This window comes from Pseudonaja textilis, chromosome 1 (genome assembly GCF_049901715.1).
Source record: "Pseudonaja textilis isolate UNSWEBS1 chromosome 1, rPseTex1.2, whole genome shotgun sequence".
Lineage (NCBI taxonomy): Eukaryota > Metazoa > Chordata > Lepidosauria > Squamata > Elapidae > Pseudonaja > Pseudonaja textilis.
In genome coordinates, this window is record NC_141990.1 from 291,196,253 (window position 1) to 291,220,216 (window position 23,964).

A 23,964-nucleotide genomic window follows, 5' to 3' on the forward strand; every position below is an offset into this window, starting at 1 on the left:
ACAATCCATGCCTTGCAAGCATTCCTTCACTACTGAACAACAATTCTTGCCTACAGTACTGAACTGGAGAAAAATACTCATAATTATACTGTAATAGAAAAGGTGACTGTGTCTTGCATATCAACCACTGAGATACAGCTGTCACACAACTATGGCTAGAAGTATTTTTCCACTGATACAAGTAGAAGCAATACTATATTATTCATCAACACAAGTTGAAAGGTATCATGCTGTGTGAAACATGGATGGAGGAAAAGAGATGCATTCATAGAATATTAAAGTATTACATGGTGAAACAAATCGAGCTCATGAGTATACTACATATGAATGTAGATACTGAAAAAGGATAAAAGCACTATAATAAGCTTTACTCCTGAAAGTTATGGCAATTATCGTAACAGAGACTCTTTGGCCTACCTTGCAGAAGAGCTCCATTTCTCTTGATAAAGGTGCTTCCTGGCCAAATGGGTGGACTAGATGTGCTAAAGTTTAAAAAGAAGAAATGGTGTAAAGAAAAACATTTATATTTGGTGATTTGAAAATTGTCTAATCATACTTTTTATACATTTTTGTAAATTGGGACATCAGTTTTAAGAAAATAACAATTATCTTTTGAACAGAATTAAATATGTATTAATCATGTTCAGTTTGCAAAAAGAAAAAAAAGTACCTATTGTCTACCTATACACATTTAAGAAAGGGAAACTGGAAACAAAATGTTTAACCTATGTATTATTTCTTTAAAAACCATTAACAGTAAAGCATGCGTTAAATTTAATTTTAAAACACAATTTTTACATTCTCATATGCTTTGAGACAATTTTAAACAGAATTATATAAGCTGTTGATCTGGCCCTGAACTAGATACTATTTTATTTTAGTCTAGAACAACTTCTACCCTTAAAAAAAAAGATAAGCTATTCTAACCTTCATGAAATGTAAAAACATGTACAATATTAATACACTGCTAAATGCAAGTGTCCAGTCTGAGTAAACTATAAATAATTAATAAATAATTTCTGTATGTATTGTCAGATCAGATACATCATATAAAGACTTATGGGTAGCAGAACAGGAAGTGCCCTTGATTGATATGTGACATCAGAAACTAGAATAAGGACATTTGGGGAAAGAAATATATATATTTTACCATAAATTTGGATTTTGGAACATTCCTGGTCTGAAAAATGTAAAGCCACAATAAAAAATAAGTAAAATTGCATAAGTGGTAAATCAGGTATAACTAAGGAAGTTGCTTACAGTAAAATCTGCATCAGGGCCTCCAAATCAAATTAAGGCAACAATTTGCTCACAATCTGATTTGGAATGAGCACAAAGAACACTCAGGGAAAAATAATAGGCTTTTAAACTGTATTAGAGGTCCCATCTATGTACAGTTATTTTATCACACAATGCTGCTGTATTTGCAAAAATGCAGTAGCCCGGAAACAACCACTTACACCAAAGTTTTGCAACTCAGTTTCAAGATTTTCAAAAGACTATATGTACAAAATCAAACCATGAAATATGTATGTTTTAATAAATACATGAAATTATGATCAGCTATTTTCAGAGCTTGACTGATTTGAAGATATTTAAGCTTTAAACAAATAAGAATGAATTGACTGTAAGTAAAGTAACAGAAGCTATGATACAATCATCACTGTCTTGTGGAAAAACTGATTTTTTACCAGTTGCCAACTTTAGATTGATGATGCAGTCTGACCTTCACTTATTGTAATGATCATTAGTACTAGTACAGGATAAAGCAGTATTTCCTAAGAATGATCTATGCAAGATTGGCCTGGTATTATTAATCCCGATTAGCTGTGATTTTTCAGCTCTGTCAGGAAGATATGTATCAGATCTTATAAAGAAAAGTACCCCAAATATATAATGAAATCACAGACAAGACAACAATGTTCAAATATTTATATTTAAAGTGCAAAGCAAAAAACATGCCAAGCCTCCTCCTTCTTGTTCCACAAATATTTATCCCATAAGTAACACTTATTAAATTATCTGAACTTTTGTTTTTAACATTTTTAAATTTTCTTCAAATTACAAGCTTTGAGAAGACAACATCTGAATTCAAATATGTATACAAGTAAAATTCAGCACAGATCATTTTAAAATATACTTAATGTTAACATGTAGGCCCACTGCATTCTCATGTACTACTTTCCAAACATTACATTCACTAAAATATATACAAAATAGATATTGCTTAACTCTACAGATTCCTTCCCACCAATGTTCCTTATACAGGAGAGTTATCAACGTATGACAGTAATTCAGCCCAGTTGTTAAGTCATTGACATTATGAGCATTTTTTGTCAGAAACCGGAAGTAAATGTTAGCCTCTACTTGATTTGTCAATGAAAGGTTTAGGATACTGCTGTCACACTACCCAACAGCTTTTTTTGCCAAAGATTCAAAGAGTAAAAAAACACTTTAGAGTGTTTTTTACTATCCTTTGTTTCCCTAGTTTATTCCTTGAAAATCTATCATAGAAATTGGAAGATCTCAAATGACATCGAGTGACAGAAAAGTTAGAAAGAAAAACTGCCATTTACAAACCCACAATTTGTATGTAAAAGTCCTTCCTGTGTATTTATATGGTTGTTATGATTTCTGGGAAGAACAGTTACCATGTGAAAACCACTCAAACATGGGTGGAATTGATTGTTCATAATCAAGTTAGCAGGTAGCAATCAGAAACTACATAGCTATATTTGATAAATGCTATTATTCCAGCATTTTATAGATATTTATATATGATTAATCATTATGAGCACCAAAATATAGTTCTCACAATGTAATAAAAGTTGCTAATATTTAAGCCAAGAGAAAGCACTTTTAAAATTAAAAAAACAGTCTAATAGTAATTTAGATTTTTTTTTAAAAAAAGTCTAATAGTAAGCCAAACTATATCACAACATTATAATATTAAAATTAAAATGGAGTATCTATGTATGGAAATCACTTTAGTAATTTTTATTAAGAAGATCAAAGAATTTACTATACCTTCTGACAACTGTTGGCAGTTAATATCACAATTAGATGTTACCTAGCAACAGCTACCATATTATTTACAATTCAAGGCACAGAAGAAACAGAAAAATAACTGGACTAATTAAAATTGTATTTTAATATTTTACTGTACACAACATTTAGAGAAAAAACAAAATCTATATTTTCAGTGGGATAGATTAAAGGACATGCTTGATGTCAAAAGCATTTAAAAGGCTTAAGTGAATTTAGATTACAATGTGTTATTACTAATTTAATAAATTGCAAAAAAAAACCTGTGTAATTAACAATTTCTTGGTAATCTAATACAGTGATGCTGGCTACCACCTTGGCTAGCTTCAAAAAAGGGTAGACCTATCCATGGAAGTCATGAGATCAATAGCTATTGGCCTTGATGGCACTGTGACTGCCTCTGAAGGTCACTTTGTGAGAGACTGGTGGGCTTCCTTGTGCATTTAAGTGGCACTGTGAGTACAGGCTGCTGTATGTGATAGGCCAAAGGTCTGACCCAGAACAGCACTGTTTATGTTCTTATAACTGGCCCAGAGTCACCCAATGAGCTATGGCTGAGGTAGATCTTGAGCTTGAATCTTAGTCCCAGTTCAACAGCTTAACCAATATGCTGCAATCGTGGATTGATTACAACTTGAAACTGAAACTGAAACTTGAAACTGAACCACAACCACAAGATTTTGTGTTAGGAACATGAAAGAAAATAGTTAACTAAAATGAAAGTAAAATTTATTTATTTAATTTTAAATATTTCTATGGCTGCTCATCTTAATTCAAACTTTGGGCAGCTTATCACTAAAGGCTAACTTTGGACATTCTCCAAAGTGATGCAGAGGAAGCATATGAGTTTCAGGCTTTCTTTACTTCATATATATTACACTAGATCATGCAACTGTTTAGTCAGATTTTCTTAGTAACTCGTTTTTAAAAAATACTAAGCTTTTTAACTAACCATTTTTGATATATGACACCATTCTACACGTACATATTTCACAACCACGACCTAACGATATTAAATTAACCTTTATTATTTTAAAAAATAGCTTCCATATATAAAACATCCCGGAGCAGAGTTTAAAGATTTCATTGTAAATAATGTTCATTTTTTTCTAGCTTTCCAACTGCTCCCTGGACAAACAAGAGTGTAGTCTGTTTATATTCCACAGACACATACTTTGCATCGTGTTACAGGAATGGTATGTAAAAACCATGGTGATGGTAATGTATGGCAAGTGCAACTGATTCATATTTTTTCTTCCTCCAGAAGAGCATTGGGGGTGGGGGAGAAATACCACAACTCTGCTGTCTATCAGATGGCTATTCATAAAAAATAGAAACCCAAATATCCTCCAAAGGCTGAAAAGTAGGATTTATGTATGTTTTTAGAAAACTGGGCAGTTAAGACAATCTAACCATGGTTGCATTTTAAATAGAACAAGATAGCACTATTTGCAGACCAATATCTCACATCCAAATAGTCAGCTAGGTTTTGAGGTCTGAATTGCATCTTACTTGAAAAACTGGGAGTGGAAAGTGTACTATCCCTGATAGGGTTCTTTTTTTCCTCTAGAACAGTGGTTGCCAACTGGTGGGCCGGGGACCACTGGTGGTCAGTGCGAAAATTTTGGTGGTCCGCAGAGAAATGTCACCCCCAAAGCAATTAATCCAGGCTGCGTGAGAACATAAGGCTGCACCGCCACATGGCCTGTGGGAACACAAGGCTTGCGTCACTTACATTGTGAACAACATGAGGTAGTGAGGAGAGGGGGAAAAGGGCAGAGGGGGGGACTTGCCCCACTCACCCCACATGCCTGGCCTGGCCACCGGGCTGCTTCTTTCTTCCTCTGCTTTTGGCTGTAAACTTCTGTTGCTTCTGCTGCTTTCCTTACATGAAGCAAAAAGTATCTATCTATCTCTCTCTTTCTCCCATAGAATGGAGTTGGAGATGGTATCCTGCAATCCCAAATAAAGAACGATCTATCCGTAGGAAAATGGGGTGGGGAATTTTCCTGCATCTTTTTTTTTTCCCCCCCCCCAGGGTCGTTGCTGCTTCTGCTTTTTCCGCAGAGCTCCAGGATGATCAAAGGGCCAGTCCTGTGACTACTACACCTCTGGAATATAGGACCAACTTTCCCACAATGTCAGCAAGCCACTGTCAGTCAAAATTCATATTAGTGGTCCAAGGGATTTAAAATTATGAGTTTGGTGGTACCTGAGGTCCAAAAGGTTGCCGACCCCTGCTCTAGAAGAAATTTAGGGGATGGAGGGCTTTAAGCTTTAATTAGCATCATTCTTTTTTCACACTGCAATTCACTTTTCAAAAAAAAAAAACCTGAGATCTTTTGGCAATATAATTTCCTGGCATATAAAATAAGAGTGGCAGCAGGCAAAGACTGGATCCATTCCCATCAAACCCTCCAGGCTCAAAATCATCATCATCGTCATCATCAACAATGAATAGTATAATTCTTGTCTTTGATTGGTGATGATATCAGCACATTTCAGAGCCTGGTATTGGCACTTCAGTTGAAACAATGTTCTTAAAACAGATAGCAAAGTCAGATGAATACACAAATGGAAACTGCCATTTTGAATCACTTGTATTTAAATCCAAATGGCTATCCTTATGGGTTTGAATGGTGAGGTCAAAGGCCATATGCTCCAAATTAACTTCAAGTAAAGCAAAGACATAGGTAAATAAATGTTATTTAATATAATGTACTTGTAATTAGTAAGTTAATATAGTTGATATGATTACTTTTCACGCATTGTAACGATTTCCCCCATTGGCAAAACACTACAAATTATGTTCTGTAAGTCATACCCCAAAATATTTGGGGGGTCACACATAATTTCAGAAACAAAATACATTGCATGCATTACTGGATAGAAGTTATTTGTTAGCTATGTAAATATCCAATATATCTGGAAGACATCAGGCCAACCAACTATTTAAAAAAAAAAAAGGCTATAATTTCAAAATACCTTTCAAAAGGTATTAGATTAAAATGCTAATCTGAATGTCCTAAGGCAGAGGTGTCAAACTTGTGTCATGATGGCGGTGTCATGTGACTTATCAGTACTTCCCCTCGTACACTAAACCAGGCATGGGGGGGGGGGCAGCACATGATGCATGCAGGCAGCAGGCCGCGAGTTTGACACTCCTGTCTAAGGCATGAATGACCAAATCATTCCTTTTCAGCAAGGGATGCAGTAGCAAACTTTTCTAAATTGATGGGGGCTGGCTTATGTGTTATCACAATCCTACTTCAGCTTACTATCTGGGAATCAAGCAGCAATTCTATATAAACACTATCAGACATCAGATATACCAACTGAAGAGAGATGAGAAGAATGTACCATTTATTTATTTAATGGAAAAATTGCCGAGTTATGTAAACAATCTTGTGCACTTTTCACAGAAGTGAATATTATTTCTCTTCAAATACTGTCAATATTTTTGCAGCAATATTTTTACGTACAGGTAGCTCTTGGTTTGGTATCATTCATTTAGCACCTTCTGAAGTTATGACTGTTGCCTGATGTTACAGCCATTGCAGCATCCCCATGGTCATGTGATTGCAACCTAAGTGCTTGGCAACCCATTTACACTTATGGGTTGCCAAGGCCCCTGAGATCATGTGATCACTCTTTGTAATCCTCCCTGTGGAGTGCTTCCTAAGCCAGTAGGAAAGGTCACAAACCACTACTAGTGCCGAGAGGACTCCTTCTCATCTCTTACCTTCTGTTCTAAGGGCTGAAAATCCTGCTAAAAATCCTGACAGCAGCAAGAAAGCAATTGCAAATTGGACATTTTGTCTGTGCTGGTGGGCTGCAGCACACCCTATGCTGAGCTTCCTTTACCGAGACACTCTGCATTCCTTACTTGAGATTCTCTCTGTTTAACAACCTGCAAGATCATTTAACAACCAAAAAAGGGAGTGCCAGGATTACAGTCATTGAGTGAAACAGTCACATTAAATCTCATTTAATTATTGCTTTACTCAATGACCAAGACTCCAATTCCAGCTATGGTCGTAAGTTGAGGAGTACTTGTATGTGGAATATATCAATTGAAGTCCCTGTTTAATTTTAATGTTTCTCGAGTTATTTAATAAATTTACAGTTTCTACTATGTTAGTAAAGCAAACCTCTTGCCAGTTGAAAAGCTTTTTTAGTAAAACAAACCTCTTACCAGTTGAAAAGCTTTTTTACCTAGGGATTAAAAGCTGTAAGATGTGAGTACAACTATTTTATTCCTTTTTGCTTTACAGGTTAGAAAATTACCATATATGCCTTACTTTTGAAACCACATGTATAATTTCACATGATATTATTGTAGCCAATTGACATCTTCCATTATCAGGTGAATGAAAGACCTACTGAATATGAAATATGCAGAAAATGAAATTGAAAATAAGAACAGGAAATCTGAATGCATACACTTATTGGAATCACTTAAGCTGTATATTTAACACTGTTCATTGAAAATATTTTTTGCTTAAGCAGAAGTTTATAGACCATTATTATTTAATTTATTATGAATTTTATCCATCTATTTTTAGAAAAATTACAACTGATAAATTCAGCACATACACTGTCTAAATATATAAATAAGCACCAGTTTCTATCCAAAATCAGAGGTTTCATACTCATATTTAGTGTAGATCTACTGATCTGTTGTAAATCTGCTTTACAGGTAGTCCTCAACTTATAACCACAAGTGAGTACAACATTTCTATTCCTAAGCAAGGCAGTTGTTATGTGAGTTTTGCCCTATTTTATGACTTTTTTTGCCACAGTTGTTAAGTGAATCACTCCAGTTGTTTAGTGAATTATATGGTCATTAAGCAATCTGGGTTTCTCTGTTGACTTTGCTTGTCAGAAGCCAGCTGGGAAAGTTACAAATGGGGATCACAAGAGCTTGGGATAGTGCAACTATCATAAATTCATGCCAGTTGCCAAGTGCCCAAATTTTGATCACATGATGCTGTAGCAGACATAAGTGTGAAAAATGGTCATAAGTCACTAAACGAATGGTTGTAAATTGAGGACTACATGTATAAATTCTGTGCTAAAATGAAAATGAATGCTACACATGGAGAGACCAGTTCTGATATACAGATGGAAATAAAAAAAAAGACTATTTTCTATACTAGCAATTTTTAAAATCATTCTTTGCCTCCCAGGTTCTAGAATCCAGAATTCTTAAGCAAGTGTCTGCAATAAAATATAACATGTATCTCACTAGAAGGGAAAAATGACCAGTCTTCACCTACAACGAGATTTAGACTTACTTATTTTCTAACATTCAGTACTGCTGTCAGCCTTCTGAGAATGTTGAAAGTCTCTTTCCTTACTAAATTCAAGGCAAGCACTGTGTTGTTTTCCAAGACAAATGACGCTAATTACAAAGGTAGTGCAGTAATTCATTAAGCAGCAATAATCTTTCCATAATGAATGCAGAAGAGGTCAACTTTCTCTCTGTTCCTTGAAATTCTTCAGATAACTAGTAAAATACCAAAAAGAAAAAGGGGTCATACTGCATATCATGTAAGCATCTTGACTAATCTAGTTCTCCTTTCTTCCCTCAACTACTATTATGCATAAGGCTTTGCCTAAGTAAGCTACCAAAAATTTCTTCCACATCTATGACACATATTACTTTCCTTTACCAGTACTAGTTTCCATTACCCTCAATTTATTTTTTACTGATTTTTTTTATTTCCAAATTTTTCCTTTGCTATCATTGTAAAAGCAAGATGCGAAGGTATTGTATCAGCCAGATCAAAGAACAAGAGAACAGCAGGGTTGCATATTTGCTCCAGTCTTATTGTGCATGACACTAGGATAATCATAAACAATTATTTACATTGTTCTGATTTTATTTCATTTAGTAATAAAATTTTTACCATTGCAAGCCAACTGAATGTTTATAATACAAAGCCACTGCACAATTTTAATAAGAAAAATAGTCTTTATAAAGTATCAATGTCTTCAATAATCAGACAACTGTCTAAGATAAATTTTCAATGAGAACTAATTATATTAAAAACTTCAAAGGCAATTTAAGAAACTGTACTGATTTATAAATACTGTTTGAAATCTGAATTATTTACATATAATTACATAATTATAATTATATAATAATTATGTCTAAAGGACAAAGCACATTAAAACTCAGATTGAGCTATATCCTCAGGAAAGTTTCTTTTTTTATTATATTCACAAACTCTCCAATTCTAAATTAATTTAATTACGTGACTATAAGTAATTCACAGAGGATGTAACTTTCATTTTCCATGTTTTAACTTCTCTGAAAATACTCTTTTTTAAATTCCTCATCCCAATTTCCAGCATGTTTCTATTTCAGGAAAAAGTCTACTCTCCTGATAAGATGAACATAAATTCTCCTTTCACATTCTGAAGAGATAATTGGTTTTTGCTCCCTCATTTATTAAAGCTAATTGTTTTGAAAACTTTACTCTAAATGTTAACAAAGTCACATATGAAATCAGAAAGAAGTCAGGCTATCTGCAAAATTAATATTTTTGCAAAAGTCAGACATGGAATATGCATAGGTCATATAGAAAGGTATCATATTTTTAACCTAACTCTATACATGAGGTGTAAAGCAAAATTTCTATAAACCTCTATCTATATAATTTACTATGCATGGAGCCTTCTGGGACCTTGACCAATTTTTTCAATATTCCAGATTGAAAAGAAGTCACACATAGAAAAGATCTGTCCCCTTCAGATATTTATGATAAGTCTACCTTCTTTAGTGGATGACCTCCAGAAATTTTTAACGATGGTAGGGAGGGACAACCAGGTTTGGCTGAGAGTACTGGTCTGATTCTGCTACTTGACCTGATGGATCAGATGTTGTCAAACAGTAGGGCTTGAAGGTATTATGTGACAAGTTAAGCACTATTCCATAATGTCATTCTTTCCTTCTCAGATGCCTCCCATTGCTCCTTATATTGTCAAGCACTGAGAAAAGAGTAATGTCTGATGGGTATCTTCTCTCAGTGATGTGTACTGAATGAAGCAGGAACATGTATAAAAGCTCTTAAATGTTATTTTTACTCATGCTCCACTATTCTAAGAGAAGAGGGAAAGACGTGACAGGATGAAGAGACCCAATCCTTCTTGTAGTCCTTCAGGTATGCTGACTAGATGAACTCCAGCTTAGTTTTATCTCTGTCCCACTGTTTGCCTGCATTGGGAAAGGCAGAGACAAAATGACCTAATTCTGTCAGCACTCCTCTGCTTTATACATGCTATAGTCTCAAATAAAGGGACAACGTATAGAGCAATGGAGGATGGGCCTTGGGCAGGGATTCCTCACTAAAAGTATCACAGACCAGATGGGCAAGTCTTGTATTTAGGATTAGATCTCTGAGACAAAGATTTTCATTCCTAGATTGTACCTTCCGTTTTTCATCCCTGAATACTGCTTTAAAAGACCATGACATCTAGCAAGCAACTCTATGAGAGAAATTGTCATGCAGAAGAGCTGACACACACACACAGGCACACACAGGCACACAGACAAATATGGAGGTTATCATAGGGCTACCCAAACTGTATCATCAAGACTGTTTTGTAGAAGTACATTTAGCGTTTATATAAAGATCAGCTGCACCTTCAAATTCACAGGACAATGATCACACACACAAGCTTTCCAAACCGAAATGGCTCATTAGCTTGAACAAAACTGTTGAATTATTCTTAACAAAAGAAAGGCTCTTTATAAGATTCATAGCCACTTTTCATGACCTTCTGCTCTACTCCCTACTCTTTTTTGGCCTTCAAATTCCAATCCACTTTAAACTATCTCAAGACTAATTGGTGCCAGGACTACTTTGCTTTGCCATTTATATTATTTTCCTTTTCAGTGTTGTTGAACGCCTAGAGAAGAGCAGGATCTGTAACACCTTGCTTCCCTGTGGGTGTAATTTAATAATCAGCAGAAAGTATTTTTTTAATTGATTGAGCATCAAGGTTTTACAGAGACATGTTTCACTGTCAATTAAGGGAAGACTGTTTTGGCTATTCGTATTTTCAGCATAGAGGACAATGGAAAAGGACTTATTTGCTGCTATGCACAACTCAATTTTATTAATGGGTCAAATATTTGCTTTTTAACCTGTGCTGCTTTCCAAAGACAAAACAGTAATTACATTTATCAAATAGTTTTGGGTCTAAATTAAATGTAGAGGTAGATGTGTGGGGTTGGGACAAAGTAGACATGGTCTCATTGGTGAGAACAAGGAGAATAAAGAAGTGATGTTCTACTTGGCAAGATTAAAGAAGTAGACAGTAAAAAAGAAACTTTAGAAATTTGCATATATTCTTTGGCTTTTAACTTTTTACTATGCTTATAGCAGAATGTGTCTTTCAAAAGTCATCCCTCTCCATTTCTATTCTCGTAACCACCTCAGAAAGAGATTAGGTTACAAAAATGCAACTGGTACATTCAGTGAGCTTCATGGCTAAATGGAGATCTTAATTTGGTTAACACAAAACCCTAAATTGCTAAATTGACACAATCAACAAGGAATGTGAGAATCAAAATAGATCACAAAATCTGGCTAAGTGTAGGATAAAATACCCTGTTTGAAGAAGTTATAAGTGCTTCTTTGAAAGAGAGTTTAAAATCTATTGAAAAGGCTATTTCCCTTTTAACAGTTGCTATTCATTGAGGAAACCCTGAAATCTTTGGTATGGAGTTCAATGTCTTTGGGCTATAACTTTATCTACCTCTCCATGAAAGACATGTTACCCTGAGCTGCACACATTTAACTGTAATGAATTGCTTACCAACAGAATGGAGTAACATCTGTCATTATGTAACATGTCCTTTTTTATTCTGCCATGGTGACATAGTGTTGGTAATAACAGTGTTTTTCAATAAAATTAATGACCTTACTATTCTTAGCCAGGATCTGGAAAAAATTACACTATAGTTGCCCTAGTGCAGTGGTTTTCAATGGCTGTACTATGGTACACTGTATACTAAAAAAGGTCTACATCAGGGTTGTCAAACTCCCGGCCCATGGGCCAGATGTGTCACCACGCTGGCCACCCCCCCACGCCCGGTTTAGCAAAGGGGAAAAAAGTCTCAATGGATCATGCGATGCTACCTGGACGGCCTGTGTTTGATACCCGTGGTCTACACGCAAACCGCATCAGCCAGAACTGCACCTCCACGACATCACTGGGGTAGACTGCTTCCATTTTTCCTCTCAAGCTCCAGTAACCTGTGATGTCATGGGATTTTGGTTTTGAGACCCAGAAGTCTCACCTACAGGATTTGTGGCAATGAGATTTAAAAGGTTGAAAATTTTGCCCTAGTGCAAAAACAGGCAACCTGCAGGCCTGCAGATGCTTTGGATTACAATTCCCCTAATCCCTGATTGACTATGTGCCTATATTTTGTTTATGCTGGGAATTACATATATTTTAGAGATTTAATTCCTGCATTTTTAATGAAACAATGCTGGGATTCTATTACTAGACTTCATCCAATTTATTCTAGTCTCTAATCTTGGTGGCCCAGTGATTAGAATGCAGTATTGCAGGTTAACTCTGCCCACAGCCTGGAGTTTGATCCTGATGGGGCTCAAGGTTAACTCACCCTTCCACCCTTACGAGGTTGGTAAAATGGGGACCCAGATTGTTGGGGGCAATATGCTGACTCTGTAAACCATTCAGAGAGTGATATAAAGCACTATGGGATGGTACATAAATCCAAGTGCTATTGCGGTTTTCATAGAGTTTCACAGAGAATTTATTTCACAATTTGTGGTGAAGGACAGTCAGTATGCAGACACCCAATCTATATATAAATTTTCCATTCAATTCTTTGAATAAGTGTCCAAGGGCAATGGTCAACAAACACATAACATTAGTTTGCTTAATGATAATGAAAAACAAAAAATATAAGATTATAAATTCGTATCAGCCAGCCCGTGTTTTTTTTTTTACAATCCTTCAAACAAGGTGCCTGGACCTAGCTGGTTTTGCTGAAAGTGTGCAACATGTAAGTGAATAAGTATACAGGTTCTCTTCAACTTATGACTGGTTGCTTAGCAATCATTCAAAATAATGACAAAACCCTTAAAAGTACTTATGAACCAGACTCAAAGATCTGATGGCCAGCACCCCCCAAAGTCATGTGATCACATTTTGAGTGCTCAGTAACCAGCCTGCATTTATGGTGGTTTGCAATATCCCAAAATCATGTGAACCGCAATTTATGTTTTTTGCTCAATTTATGTTTCCAGTGTTCTGGTTTCTGGAAGTCATTCATTAAAAAAAATGGGTCAACCATAAAAAAATTTTGAGTCACCCAATGCACAGTTGATCATAAATGTGAGCTGGTTGCCAATCACCGGATAATGTGATCATGCGACCCACAGGGCAATAATGATGGTGGCAATTGTAACTTTGAGGATGTGTTTCAAGTAACTTTTGTTGAGTCTGATGCAATTTTATGTCTATACTACTAAAACTCGTGTCCAGTAGGATAAAAATATAAATATGATTAAATATAAAAGTTATAAAATTTAAATTGATTAAAACTATGTGTAAAGCACATGAGTGAACAAAAAATATCAAAATCAGTTGTTTCATTTATTTCATAAAGCTATCCAGCATGTTATATTGCAGTGTGAAAAAATATTAATTGCTCTGTTCCTTCAATCAGTTCAATTAAACTTGTAAGTTATCGGAAGTACTGTAGAACTAGCTGTAAAAATGGCTGTTTGAATTGGGCCACCACTTACTTTGTATCAATCTCACAAATTTTGTTTCCTCTACCACACACATTCTAGATCTATATCATACTATATTCAAAAGAAATTCTTGAAAATCTCAGTAAAACATAATAATTAATGCTCTTTAGTTTGGAAAAGGTTAGAAAACTATAAAGTTTTGAAGCTCCACCAATCCAGTCTAACATCAAGTGTATTTTATATTCTAAGTGACCAAGTGTTTCTTGATTGCAGTAAGTAGAAAATCAACAAATAAATTGTCTGAAATGAGGACAACTTGGGACCATAGTATGTCTTTTCAAGAATGGCAGTAATAATAAACTCACTATAAAAGCACAGCATTACATCGTCCAAGCATTCACAAAGAATTCAAAAACAACATCAAAATACCTACAGGTTTTTCTTTTCTTAGCTAAAGTCGGCATTCATGAACTTGCCACGAAGAAATGCAGGTAGACCTTGTTTAACAGAATAACAGAGGGATCAAGAGGGATATAGGAGGTCTTCTAGTCCAACCTCCCGCTGAAGCAGGAGACCCTATATCATTTTAGACAAATAGTTGTCCAGTCTCTACTTAAAAGCCTTTGATGTTGGAGCACCCACAACTTCTGAAGGCAAGCCATTCCACTGGTTGATTGTTTTTATTGTCAGGAAATTTCTCTTTAGTTCTAGATTGCTTCTCTCTTTGTTCTGTTTCCAGCCATTGCTTCTTGCCTTCCAATTCTTTGGAAAATAAATTGACCCTCCTCTTCTTTGTGGCAACTTCTCAAATATTGGAACACTGCTATTATGTCACCCCTAGTTCTTCTTTTCATTGGACTAGACATACTCAATTCCTGCAAACATTTTTCATATGTTTTAGCCTTCAGCCCCCCGGCCATCTTTAACAATTGCCCTGTTTAGCTACTATTTGAAGTTATGATTGTTTAACAATTGCCCTGTTTTGCTATGGTTTGAAGTTATGATGGCACTGAAAAAGTAACTTTACAACTGGTTCTCACACTTACAACCTTGCAGCGTTCCCATAATGACATGATCAAAATTTGGGCACTTCACATCCTGTGGCAGTCTTCTGGCTATGTGAACTTGAGCAGCCAACTTACTACAAGTAGAGTCAACTGTGAAGCCAGTGGAGAAAGTAACAAGTCATAGTTACATGATGGCTCACTTAACTACAGCATCTAAGCGTGTTAAGTAAAACTGGAATTCATTAAGGCAGAAGCCATAACTCACTAAGTATAACATTGGTACTTGTCTGAGATAGTTAAGTCAAACTGTACACCAACACCTCATAGAAAAATCATGGCAGGTTATTTGAGGAATTCCACAAAATTTGAAACAGTTTGTTACAGAGAAGTTAGCTAGTATTCCTATAAAGATATGAAAGATTGATAAATAGAATAGAATTCTTTATTGGCCAAGTGAGATTGGACACACAAGGAATTTGTCTTGGTGCAAATGCTTTCAGTATACATAAGAGAAAAGATACATTCGTCAAGAATAATAAGGTACAACAATTAATGATAGTCAAAGGGTACAATAAACAATCAAATCATACTATGAAACAGTCAATATAAATCATAAGGATGCAAGTGACAAAGTTACAGTCAAAGAGTCACAAGTGGGAAGAGATGGCTGATAAGGATCAATGAAAAGATTAACAGTAATAGTAGTGCAGACTTTGTAAATAGTTGAACAGTGTTGAGGGAATTGTTTAGCAGAGTGATGGCTTTCAAGGAAAAACTGTCCTTGTGTCTAGCTGTTCTGGTGTACAGTGCTCTATAGCATCATTTTGAGAGTGAAAAGAGTTGAAAAGAGTGTTGGGCTTACCTGAAACGCATCTTCTAGTTGTACAGGAGGAGAATCCAAAGTGTGGGCTGTCTCCTGCTTCCTTGCTTAAAGATGGAGTCAATCAAAGTTTAGTCCAGCCCCCTTTCCACTGCACATGCCCAGTTTTTGATGAAGGCTGATGATTGACTTGGAGAGTTCTTTGGTGCTCGTTCTTAACTGTTCTGAGCTTGGGACAAACTATCTAAGGGTGGGATTTGGATTCTCCTCCCGTACAACTAGAAGATGCATTTCAGGTAAGCCCAACGCTCTTTCTCAGTTGTATGGGTTGGAGAATCCAAAGCATGGGACGTACCCAAGCTAATTGTCCTGAGGGTGGGCCAACTCCTTGTCCTGAGCCCCCATCTCCATGTGAACTCTTTGTAGCACTCTTCTTCCAAAAGATGCTTCCACTGATGCAAATGTATCCAGTTTATAATTTCTGACGAATGGAGATGGCGATGACCACGTTGCTGCCCTATAGATCCCTTAAATCAAGGCCTGTGTGTTCCATGCCGCTGATGTGGCTGCAATCCTGATTGAATGTGCTGTTATGTTACCCGGCAATTGCAACGATTGGCTTTCATAAGCTTTTGTGATACATGTCTTGATCCATCTGCCTATGGTAGATGGTGAAACCCTTTGTCCCAACGAACTCAGTCTAAATGAAATGAACAATGCTTCCGTTTTTCTAATGGGCTTTGTTCTCTTAATATAAATGCGTATAGCTCTCCTAACATCCAGGGAATGCCACTTCCTTTCTAGGCTATGGACCGGTTCTGGGCAGAAGTCTGGTAGTACTAACTCTTGTGCTCTATGGAATGTAGAATTGATCTTTGAGATAAAGGTCGGGTCTAATCTTAATACTACCCTATTTGGGTGAACTATACAGAGGTCCTCCCTCACAGATAATGCTGCCAACTCTGAAATTCTTCTGGCTGATATAGTGGCTATTAGGAAGGCCACCTTAAGGGTGAGTGAAGGTAGTCTTACTGACCTCAGCGGTTCAAAGGGCTCAGACATGAGCGCCCTTAGCACCCTTGTCAAGTCCCAAGTAGGGTACCTGTGTATTACTGGTGGCTTTAGATTGGTTGCTCCCCTGATGAACATGTGGATTAGGGGGTGTCGTGAGACAGACTCTGAGGTCCTGCAACTCAACATTGAAGCTATCGCTGCTACCTGCCTCCTTAAGGTGTTAGGGGTTAAACCCTTCTCCAGGCCTTCCTGGAGAAAATCCAGAACTTGAGTAACTAACATTGTGGTTGGATCTATTTGTTTCTTGGAACACCAAGTTCCAAATGCTCCCCAAGTAGCATCATAAATTCTGTTGGTTCATGGTCTCCTGGATGCCTGGAGTGTCTGAATTACCTTGTCTGAGCACTCTAAATGCTTTAGCATGGTCCTCTCAAGTGCCATGCGGTTAGTTGCAGCCGTTGTGGCTCTGGGTGTTATATGGCTCCCTGACTCAATTCTACCTTGTCTGGGGGAATTCTCCACGGTCTGGATACTGACAGATCTACCAGATCCACGTACCAAGACCTCCTGGGCCAGTGAGGTGCTACCATTAAGACCTCCGCCCACTCTTCTATCATTTTCTTTATTACCCTTGGTATCAAGGGGAGTGGGGGGAATGAGTAGAGCAAACCCCTTGGCCATGCTTCTCAGAGAGCATTGGTTCCTTCTACTCCCTGTGTTGGGAATCTCAAGTAGAATCTCGGGAGTTGTGCATTTGCTGGCGTTGCAAATAGGTCCAGGACTGCTCCCCCAAATCTGTGTGACAATTCCCTGAACAGGTCCAGGTGTAGGCGCCACTCTGAGTGGTCGACCATTGTTCAGCTGAGCCACTCCTGATATGTGTTCCGCCCTGATCGATAGAAGGTGCGTCTCCACCCAGCGGCCCAATCGCTCTGCTTCTTGCATGAGCGCTAGGGAGTGAGTACCCCCCCCGCCTATTGATAGGAGTCTTGGTGGTCACGTCTGTCAGGATCAACACATGCTGTCCCACTATCACTGACCTGAAGGCCCTTAGAGCCAGATGAGATGCCCTAAGTTCCAACCAGTTGATTTTGTTCTTGAGGTCTGACTGAGATCACTGACCCTGTGTAATCTGGCTCTGACAGTGGGTTCCCCAGCCTACTAAACTTGCATCTGTTGTGATAGTCAGTTGGGTGGGTTCCTTGAACCCACATCCCCTCGTCACTGCAGGTGATCTCCACCACTGGAATGACTGCTTCACTCTGGGGGGGACTCATACCTTGGTTCCTGTAGTGCCCTTGCCTGCTCTCTGGTAGGGTAATAGGAACCACTGCAATGTCCTTACGTGCAGCCTGGGCCAAAGTCCTATTGAGATGCACGATATCATCTTCCCTAGTATTTGTGACAGCAAGTCCAGGGACACCCCCGGAGCTGTGCTCACTTGATTTATTGATGACCTTATGCTGTCCTGTCTTTCCTGTGACAGGTAAACCTCACAGGAGTTGGTGTCTATTACAACTCCTAAGTGTTGTAATCGCCTGGTCGGTTCTAAGTGGCTCTTTTCGAAATTCACCAAAAAGCCATGCTCTTGTAATGTTTGTATCATGGTTTCTAGATCGCTCGGTGCTCTTAGAGTTGACTTTGACTGATTATTATGTCATCTAAGTAGCATTGGACCCATATGGGCTTTGTCCTGAGGAAGGCTGCAACTGCTGCCAGGACCTTGGTGAAAGTCCTCGGCGCTGAGGGCAGGCCGAATGGTAGAGGCCTGTACTGGTACTGTCTCCCTGCATAACAAAACCGCAGGAACTTCCAATGCCTCCTGGGAATAGGTATGTGTAGGTAAGCATCTGTGAGGTCTACTGATGTCAGGACATTCCCCTCCCGTATGCTCCCTAGTATAGCTTGCAGGGACTGCATCTTGAATCTCCTGTATACTATGTGCCTGTTTAGTAATTTGAGATCCAAAATTGGTCTCCACCCCCCGACGCCTTCTGCACAACAAACAAGTTTGAATAGAACCCTTGTCCCTGTTCATTCTCTGGTACCACTTGTACCACCCAAATGTCCAGATGATGTTGAACTGCTGTTTCCATAATTACCCATTTGGTTCTGTCCCTTGGTGTCACGCATCTTATGAATGAGCTCGGGGGTATGGAGATGAATTCCAGAACTAGGCCTTTCCTTAATGTGTCTAGGACCCACTTGTCCATTGTAGTCGACACCCATCAGTCGGTGAATAGGCCCAGCCTCCCGCCAATGGACGCATTGTTCCGGCTGTCACTTTGTATGCCGGAAGGCCCTACTGGTCGAACTCCAGAAGGGGCGCCTTCCCTTGGACTGTTGTCACCCAATCTCTAAATCCTGACCTATCTGGATGTCTCGTAGGCGTCTGTGTGTACTGTCTCTGTGTGTGTAGAGAGTGGCTGAAGCCACCCCCCGATAGGAAAGGGCTATTGCTGTGTATATGAAAAAGGTCGCCTATCTGCCTGACCAAGTTTCCTCTTGTCCTTGGTTTCAATCAGTAATGGCTCAATGGCCTCCCCGAAAAGTTTGTCCCCTTTAACTGGAGCTGATGCCAGTTTTCATTTATGTTTCAGATCTGCCTGCCAGTGGCGGAGCCAAACAAGTCGCCTTGTAGCCACTGAAGCTGCGATGACCTTAGTTGCGTACTTGACCCCATTAAGTGTGGTATCTGCTATGAACTCTGTTGCAGCAGTTATTTTGTTCAAATCCTGTTGCAATCAAAGATTGCCAGGTGGCATTCTTTCCTGCATCTGTTCAATCCATATCAGGACTGCTCTGCTGAAAAATGATGCCATGAACGTTGCCTTTACCGCCCACGCCACGACCTGGTGAACTTTTTGTAGGGTCTGTTCTGTTTTCTTATCCTCCCCTTTTAGACATCCTCAGTTTCGTTAGCCAACACTGTAGCAGACATGGAGGCTGCCACAGGGCTGTCTATCGTGGTAACTGGGAATAGGTCCACTAGTTCCACATTATAAAATTTCCTCTTATTCCCTGGTGTTGGGAAAATAACTGGTCTGTCCAACTGATCTTCCACCACTTCCCTGAACAATTCAGGTGAAGGTATGGATTCACTTTCACTTGGTTCTAATAAAAGATCTTATTTTTGGGATCAGATGGTTCTAACTCAGACCTTTCTGTCCCTGTGATCCTCCCCAGGCTTGTTGCTATCTTAGCCTTTCCCAGCAGCATCTTAAACAGCTGGTGACGAAATAGATCTGTGAATATTGGAGTTTCTGGTTCACTAGTTTCCCCATCTGAGAAAGCTGACTCCCTATATTCTTCCTCTCTTGAAACAGAGGCCTCACTATGAGTATCTGATCTACTGAAACTGTCTCCCTGGAAGCCCAGTTCTTCCCTTACTCCTCCTGCTCGAGTAGAATGATAATGAGCATCCAGTCTCCTCTCATTATGTATCAGGCTGGGTCTGTTACCCTGACTGTCCCTGAATTCTGCTATCATTTCTTTCATCATAGCCCTCATTTCCTCTTTAAAGGACTGTTCCCTGACTTCCAATGCTGTGAAGGAAGAGCTAGACTCTGTCGAAAATCTCTTTCTCTTGGAGGAGGGCTCTTCATTGCATGCCTGAGAGCACTGTCTTTCTGATTCACTCAATCCTTCGTTCACACAAACAGCAGGCCGAAAAGGCTGATCTTCAGCGCCTTCTAGTGTTGCGCTCCTTTCCTGATACTTCGCTTTCATTGGTTTGCCTGTTGGAGCATGGGAATTTCCATTATTCTCCGCCTCCTTTTCTGCCCTTGGGAAGCATTTCTCAATGGCCCTTTGCCTCCTTATTGCCTCTCTCTCATCTGCCTTGGACACCCTGCTGAGAAGCCTTTCTGAAGGTCTCCCAGCCTTTCTGGGTTCCTATGTGCTTTGCTCTCTGCTCAAACTGGGAGCAGGGGATTCCTGCTCCTCCAGGCTTGCCTCTTTCAGAAATTCGGCCATAGTCTTTCCCTTTGGCTTTTGCCGATAAGAGTATACTCAGACTGGCCCGAGCATGGACTCTAGCCTCCCTTTCTCCTGGGGAGGCTTGTGTGGCTGTGATGGAAGCTTGCTCAGCCTAAGACTAAGTTTGCCCCCAATTAAAGAGAGCGCTGGAAGCTTGTGCAGCTTCTGGTTTGTTTAACAAAGGCTTTGGGAAAGCTGAATTAATTTGCCCTCCTTTTTGCTAGCCTATTGAGAGCCTGCCTGCTCTTACTGAGGCTGCTGCCGCTTATTCTCTTAACACCAAACAGCTATGTGGGCTTTCCCGTCTTGGGATGAGGTCCCGGCTCTTTCGCTTGCTCACGGTTTGCTGACTTTCACTCTTTCTCTTTTCTCTCTTTTCTTTTTCTCAAAGAATCCAAAGCGTTGATCCTATATTTTCTATCTTTCCTTCTGAGCACTCTCTCCTTGTTGTCCTCTTTGCATGAAGACGGAGTCAAAAACTGAACATGCACAGTGACAAGGGGGCTGGACTAAACTTTGATTGACTCCATCTTTAAGCAAGGAAGCAGGAAACAGCCCACGCTTTGGATTCTCCGACCCATACAACTGAGAACAGTTTATGTCCTGGATGTGAGGAATCTGTAAATATTTTTATAGCCCTCTTTTTGACTCATGCAATATACAGCTCCTCGATGGAAGGCAGGTTGGTAGTAATTGTTTTTTCTGCAGTCCTAATTATCCTCTGAAGTCTGTGTCTGTCCTGTTGGGTTGCAGAACCAAACCAGACAGTTATAGAGGTGCAGAAGATAGACTCAATAATTCCTCTGTAGAACTATATCAGCAGCTCCTTGGGCATTTTGAGCTTTCTGAGTTGGTGCAGAAAGAACATTCTTTGTTGTGCTTTTTTGATTACATTTTTGATGTTAGGTGTCCATTTTAAGTCATGTGATATAATAGAACCTAGAAATTTGAAGGTCTCTACTGTTGATACTGTGTTGTCTAGTATTGTAAGAGGTGGTAGTATGGGAGGGGTTCTTCTAAAGTCTACCACCATTTCTACGGTTTTGAGTGTGTTCAGTTCCAGATTGTTCCGGTTACACCATGAGAAAAGTTGTATAACCTCCTGTCTGTATGCGGATTTGACGTCTCGAATGAAACCAATCATTGTTATGTCATTTACAAACTTCAGTATTTTAACAAATGGATAATTTGAGATGCAGTCATTAGTATATAGGGAGATGTCGAGAAAGCGCACAGCCTTGGGGGCGGGGGCTGTGCTAATTATACAGGTATCAGATGTGATTCTGCCTAGCTTCACCTGTTGCTCTCTGTCTGTTAGAAAGCTTATGATCCATTACAAATGTGTTCAGGTACTGCTGGTTGGTTAAATTTAGTTAGAAGAATGTCTGGAATGATGGTACTGAATGCTGAACTGAAGTCTACAAAGAGGACCCTTGCATAGGTATTTGGAGATTCAAGGTGTTGTAGGATGTAATGCAGAGGCATATTAACAATTACAGGAAATATTTTGTTGCATTTATTGCTGCTAAAGATGGTACAATTATTGACTGAACCATCAGGGAAGTTAATTTTTTTAACACTAGCATCCTACCTTTGGATTGCTCTGTTCAGTCAAATGAAACAACCATTTGTTGTTTGTTTCTAAGATTTGGGTCATATATCAGCAGGATCCAATTCTCTTTAGATATCAACAAATCCCGAAGAAGCTCTGATAACATTAAGTGCCAAAAATTAAGCAAAATTTCAGAAAATCCAAGAGATACTTTTCTCTGAATCCTACATATGTACCATTGATAAAAAAAACATTTTGTTCTTTTGATATTTTTTTTAAATATGTGCTTTTGTGGTTGGTTTTAAGTTTTGAGTCACAGTTACAGGGCAAGTCCCTGCAATTACCCTGGCAACAATATGAAGCTGATTTACCTTTGTTTTCTTTCAGGATTTTTCAAACTTTCCAATCTACCCCAAAGATTTAGGATTTCCTATCAAATACTAAGCTAGTCCAACCTTTCTTTATATTTTTGAAATTCTGCTTAAGGAAAAATAAGAAAAGAAAGTCCTACAGGAAATATCTTCTGCTTGTCTATTTTTTTATTGATTTTGTAAATGAAAGATGCTTATTCTGATAAAGAAAATTGATGTTGAATCAGCAAAATAATACAAAAAAAAAAAAAAAGCTGGCCAAACTTGGCATGTCCTGGTAGTATTGGAATCTTATATAAAATATTGGCAGCTATTGCAATCAATGCATGAACAGCACTGCATTCAGATTACAACATATATTAAACCAGATGAAGCTTGCAATATTTGGATCATACTACACCCAGATCCCAGATAACTGAAAAAGAATATGCGCACCACAGAAGCAGCACTGAGTAGAATAAGCTCTAAAAACACTGTCTGTCAAACTCAGCAAATGCCTTGCTTTTTTCCAAGGTTTGAAAGACATGACCAGTGGGTCACTTTCCCTCTGTGGTTTCCTGCCAGACAAACTGTATAAATCTTCTAATTCCTTCTCTTAATCCAACCCCCTAGAGGTTTTTTATTACTGGAAGAATTAAAGCCATTTTGCGTGTAGTTTGAACTATGTAGCAAGATCCACTGTTTTGGGGAATGCAGTGGAATGCTGACATTTGATTTCTCCTTGAAGATAGCATCTGTTCATGTAAAATCACAGTCTTATTACAAAATGCTGACTTGCAGGAGAGAATCTGCTTTCATTTTTGGAGATTTCAATCACTTCTGAAAACTAGTTCTGCAGGTTTACAACAACAGAGAATATCTGACCGGAATGAATGCTTCAGGTACATATATACATACATACATACATACATACATACATACATACATATGCAAAAGCATTATTTAAGAAATTGCACGTAGGATTTCATGAAATGCTTTCAGTTTCAAACAGCACCTTGTAATGACCTCCCAATAGAAGTTTATATAATAGGAAAAGTTTCAGCAATGTGTATTTTGCATTCATGAGCTAATCCAATATTCTACTTCAAATACTTTATTGGTATTTTAAATAAGAACTAATAAGCTTCCCAAGTGAGAGGGAAAAAAGACTTCAATTTTTAAAACATTTTTTCCAATTTATTTTCCTCAAAATACTTCCCAAAAAAGTTGAATGCACAAATATTACAATATTAACTAAGGTTTCCGTGATTTCTGAGCTGGAAGATCAGATATTTTTTCCCTTCAACTACTTGTCATCCAAATTTCCCAATCTTCTTGAGACAATGAATATTATTATTATTACTTTTACTGTCAGAGTACAACATGTGTACAATGAGATTGGCTGAACCTCCCTTCATGCACCCCCCCCCAAAACACAACTCACAGTGAGGAC

General features: G+C 38.3%; 1 protein-coding gene across 1 annotated transcript in view; it reads right to left on the reverse strand.

Annotated features, from left to right (window-relative positions):
* Positions 1–352: 352 nt before the first annotated feature.
* FOXN3 (forkhead box N3) overlaps positions 353–23,964 on the reverse strand; it is a 107,409-nt gene continuing 83,797 nt past the window's right edge. Inside the window, exon 4 of the mRNA XM_087922085.1 lies at positions 353–482. Coding sequence (XP_087778211.1) covers positions 368–482 — 115 coding nt within the window. The 3' untranslated portion in view covers positions 353–367. The remainder of the gene's footprint in view (positions 483–23,964) is intronic.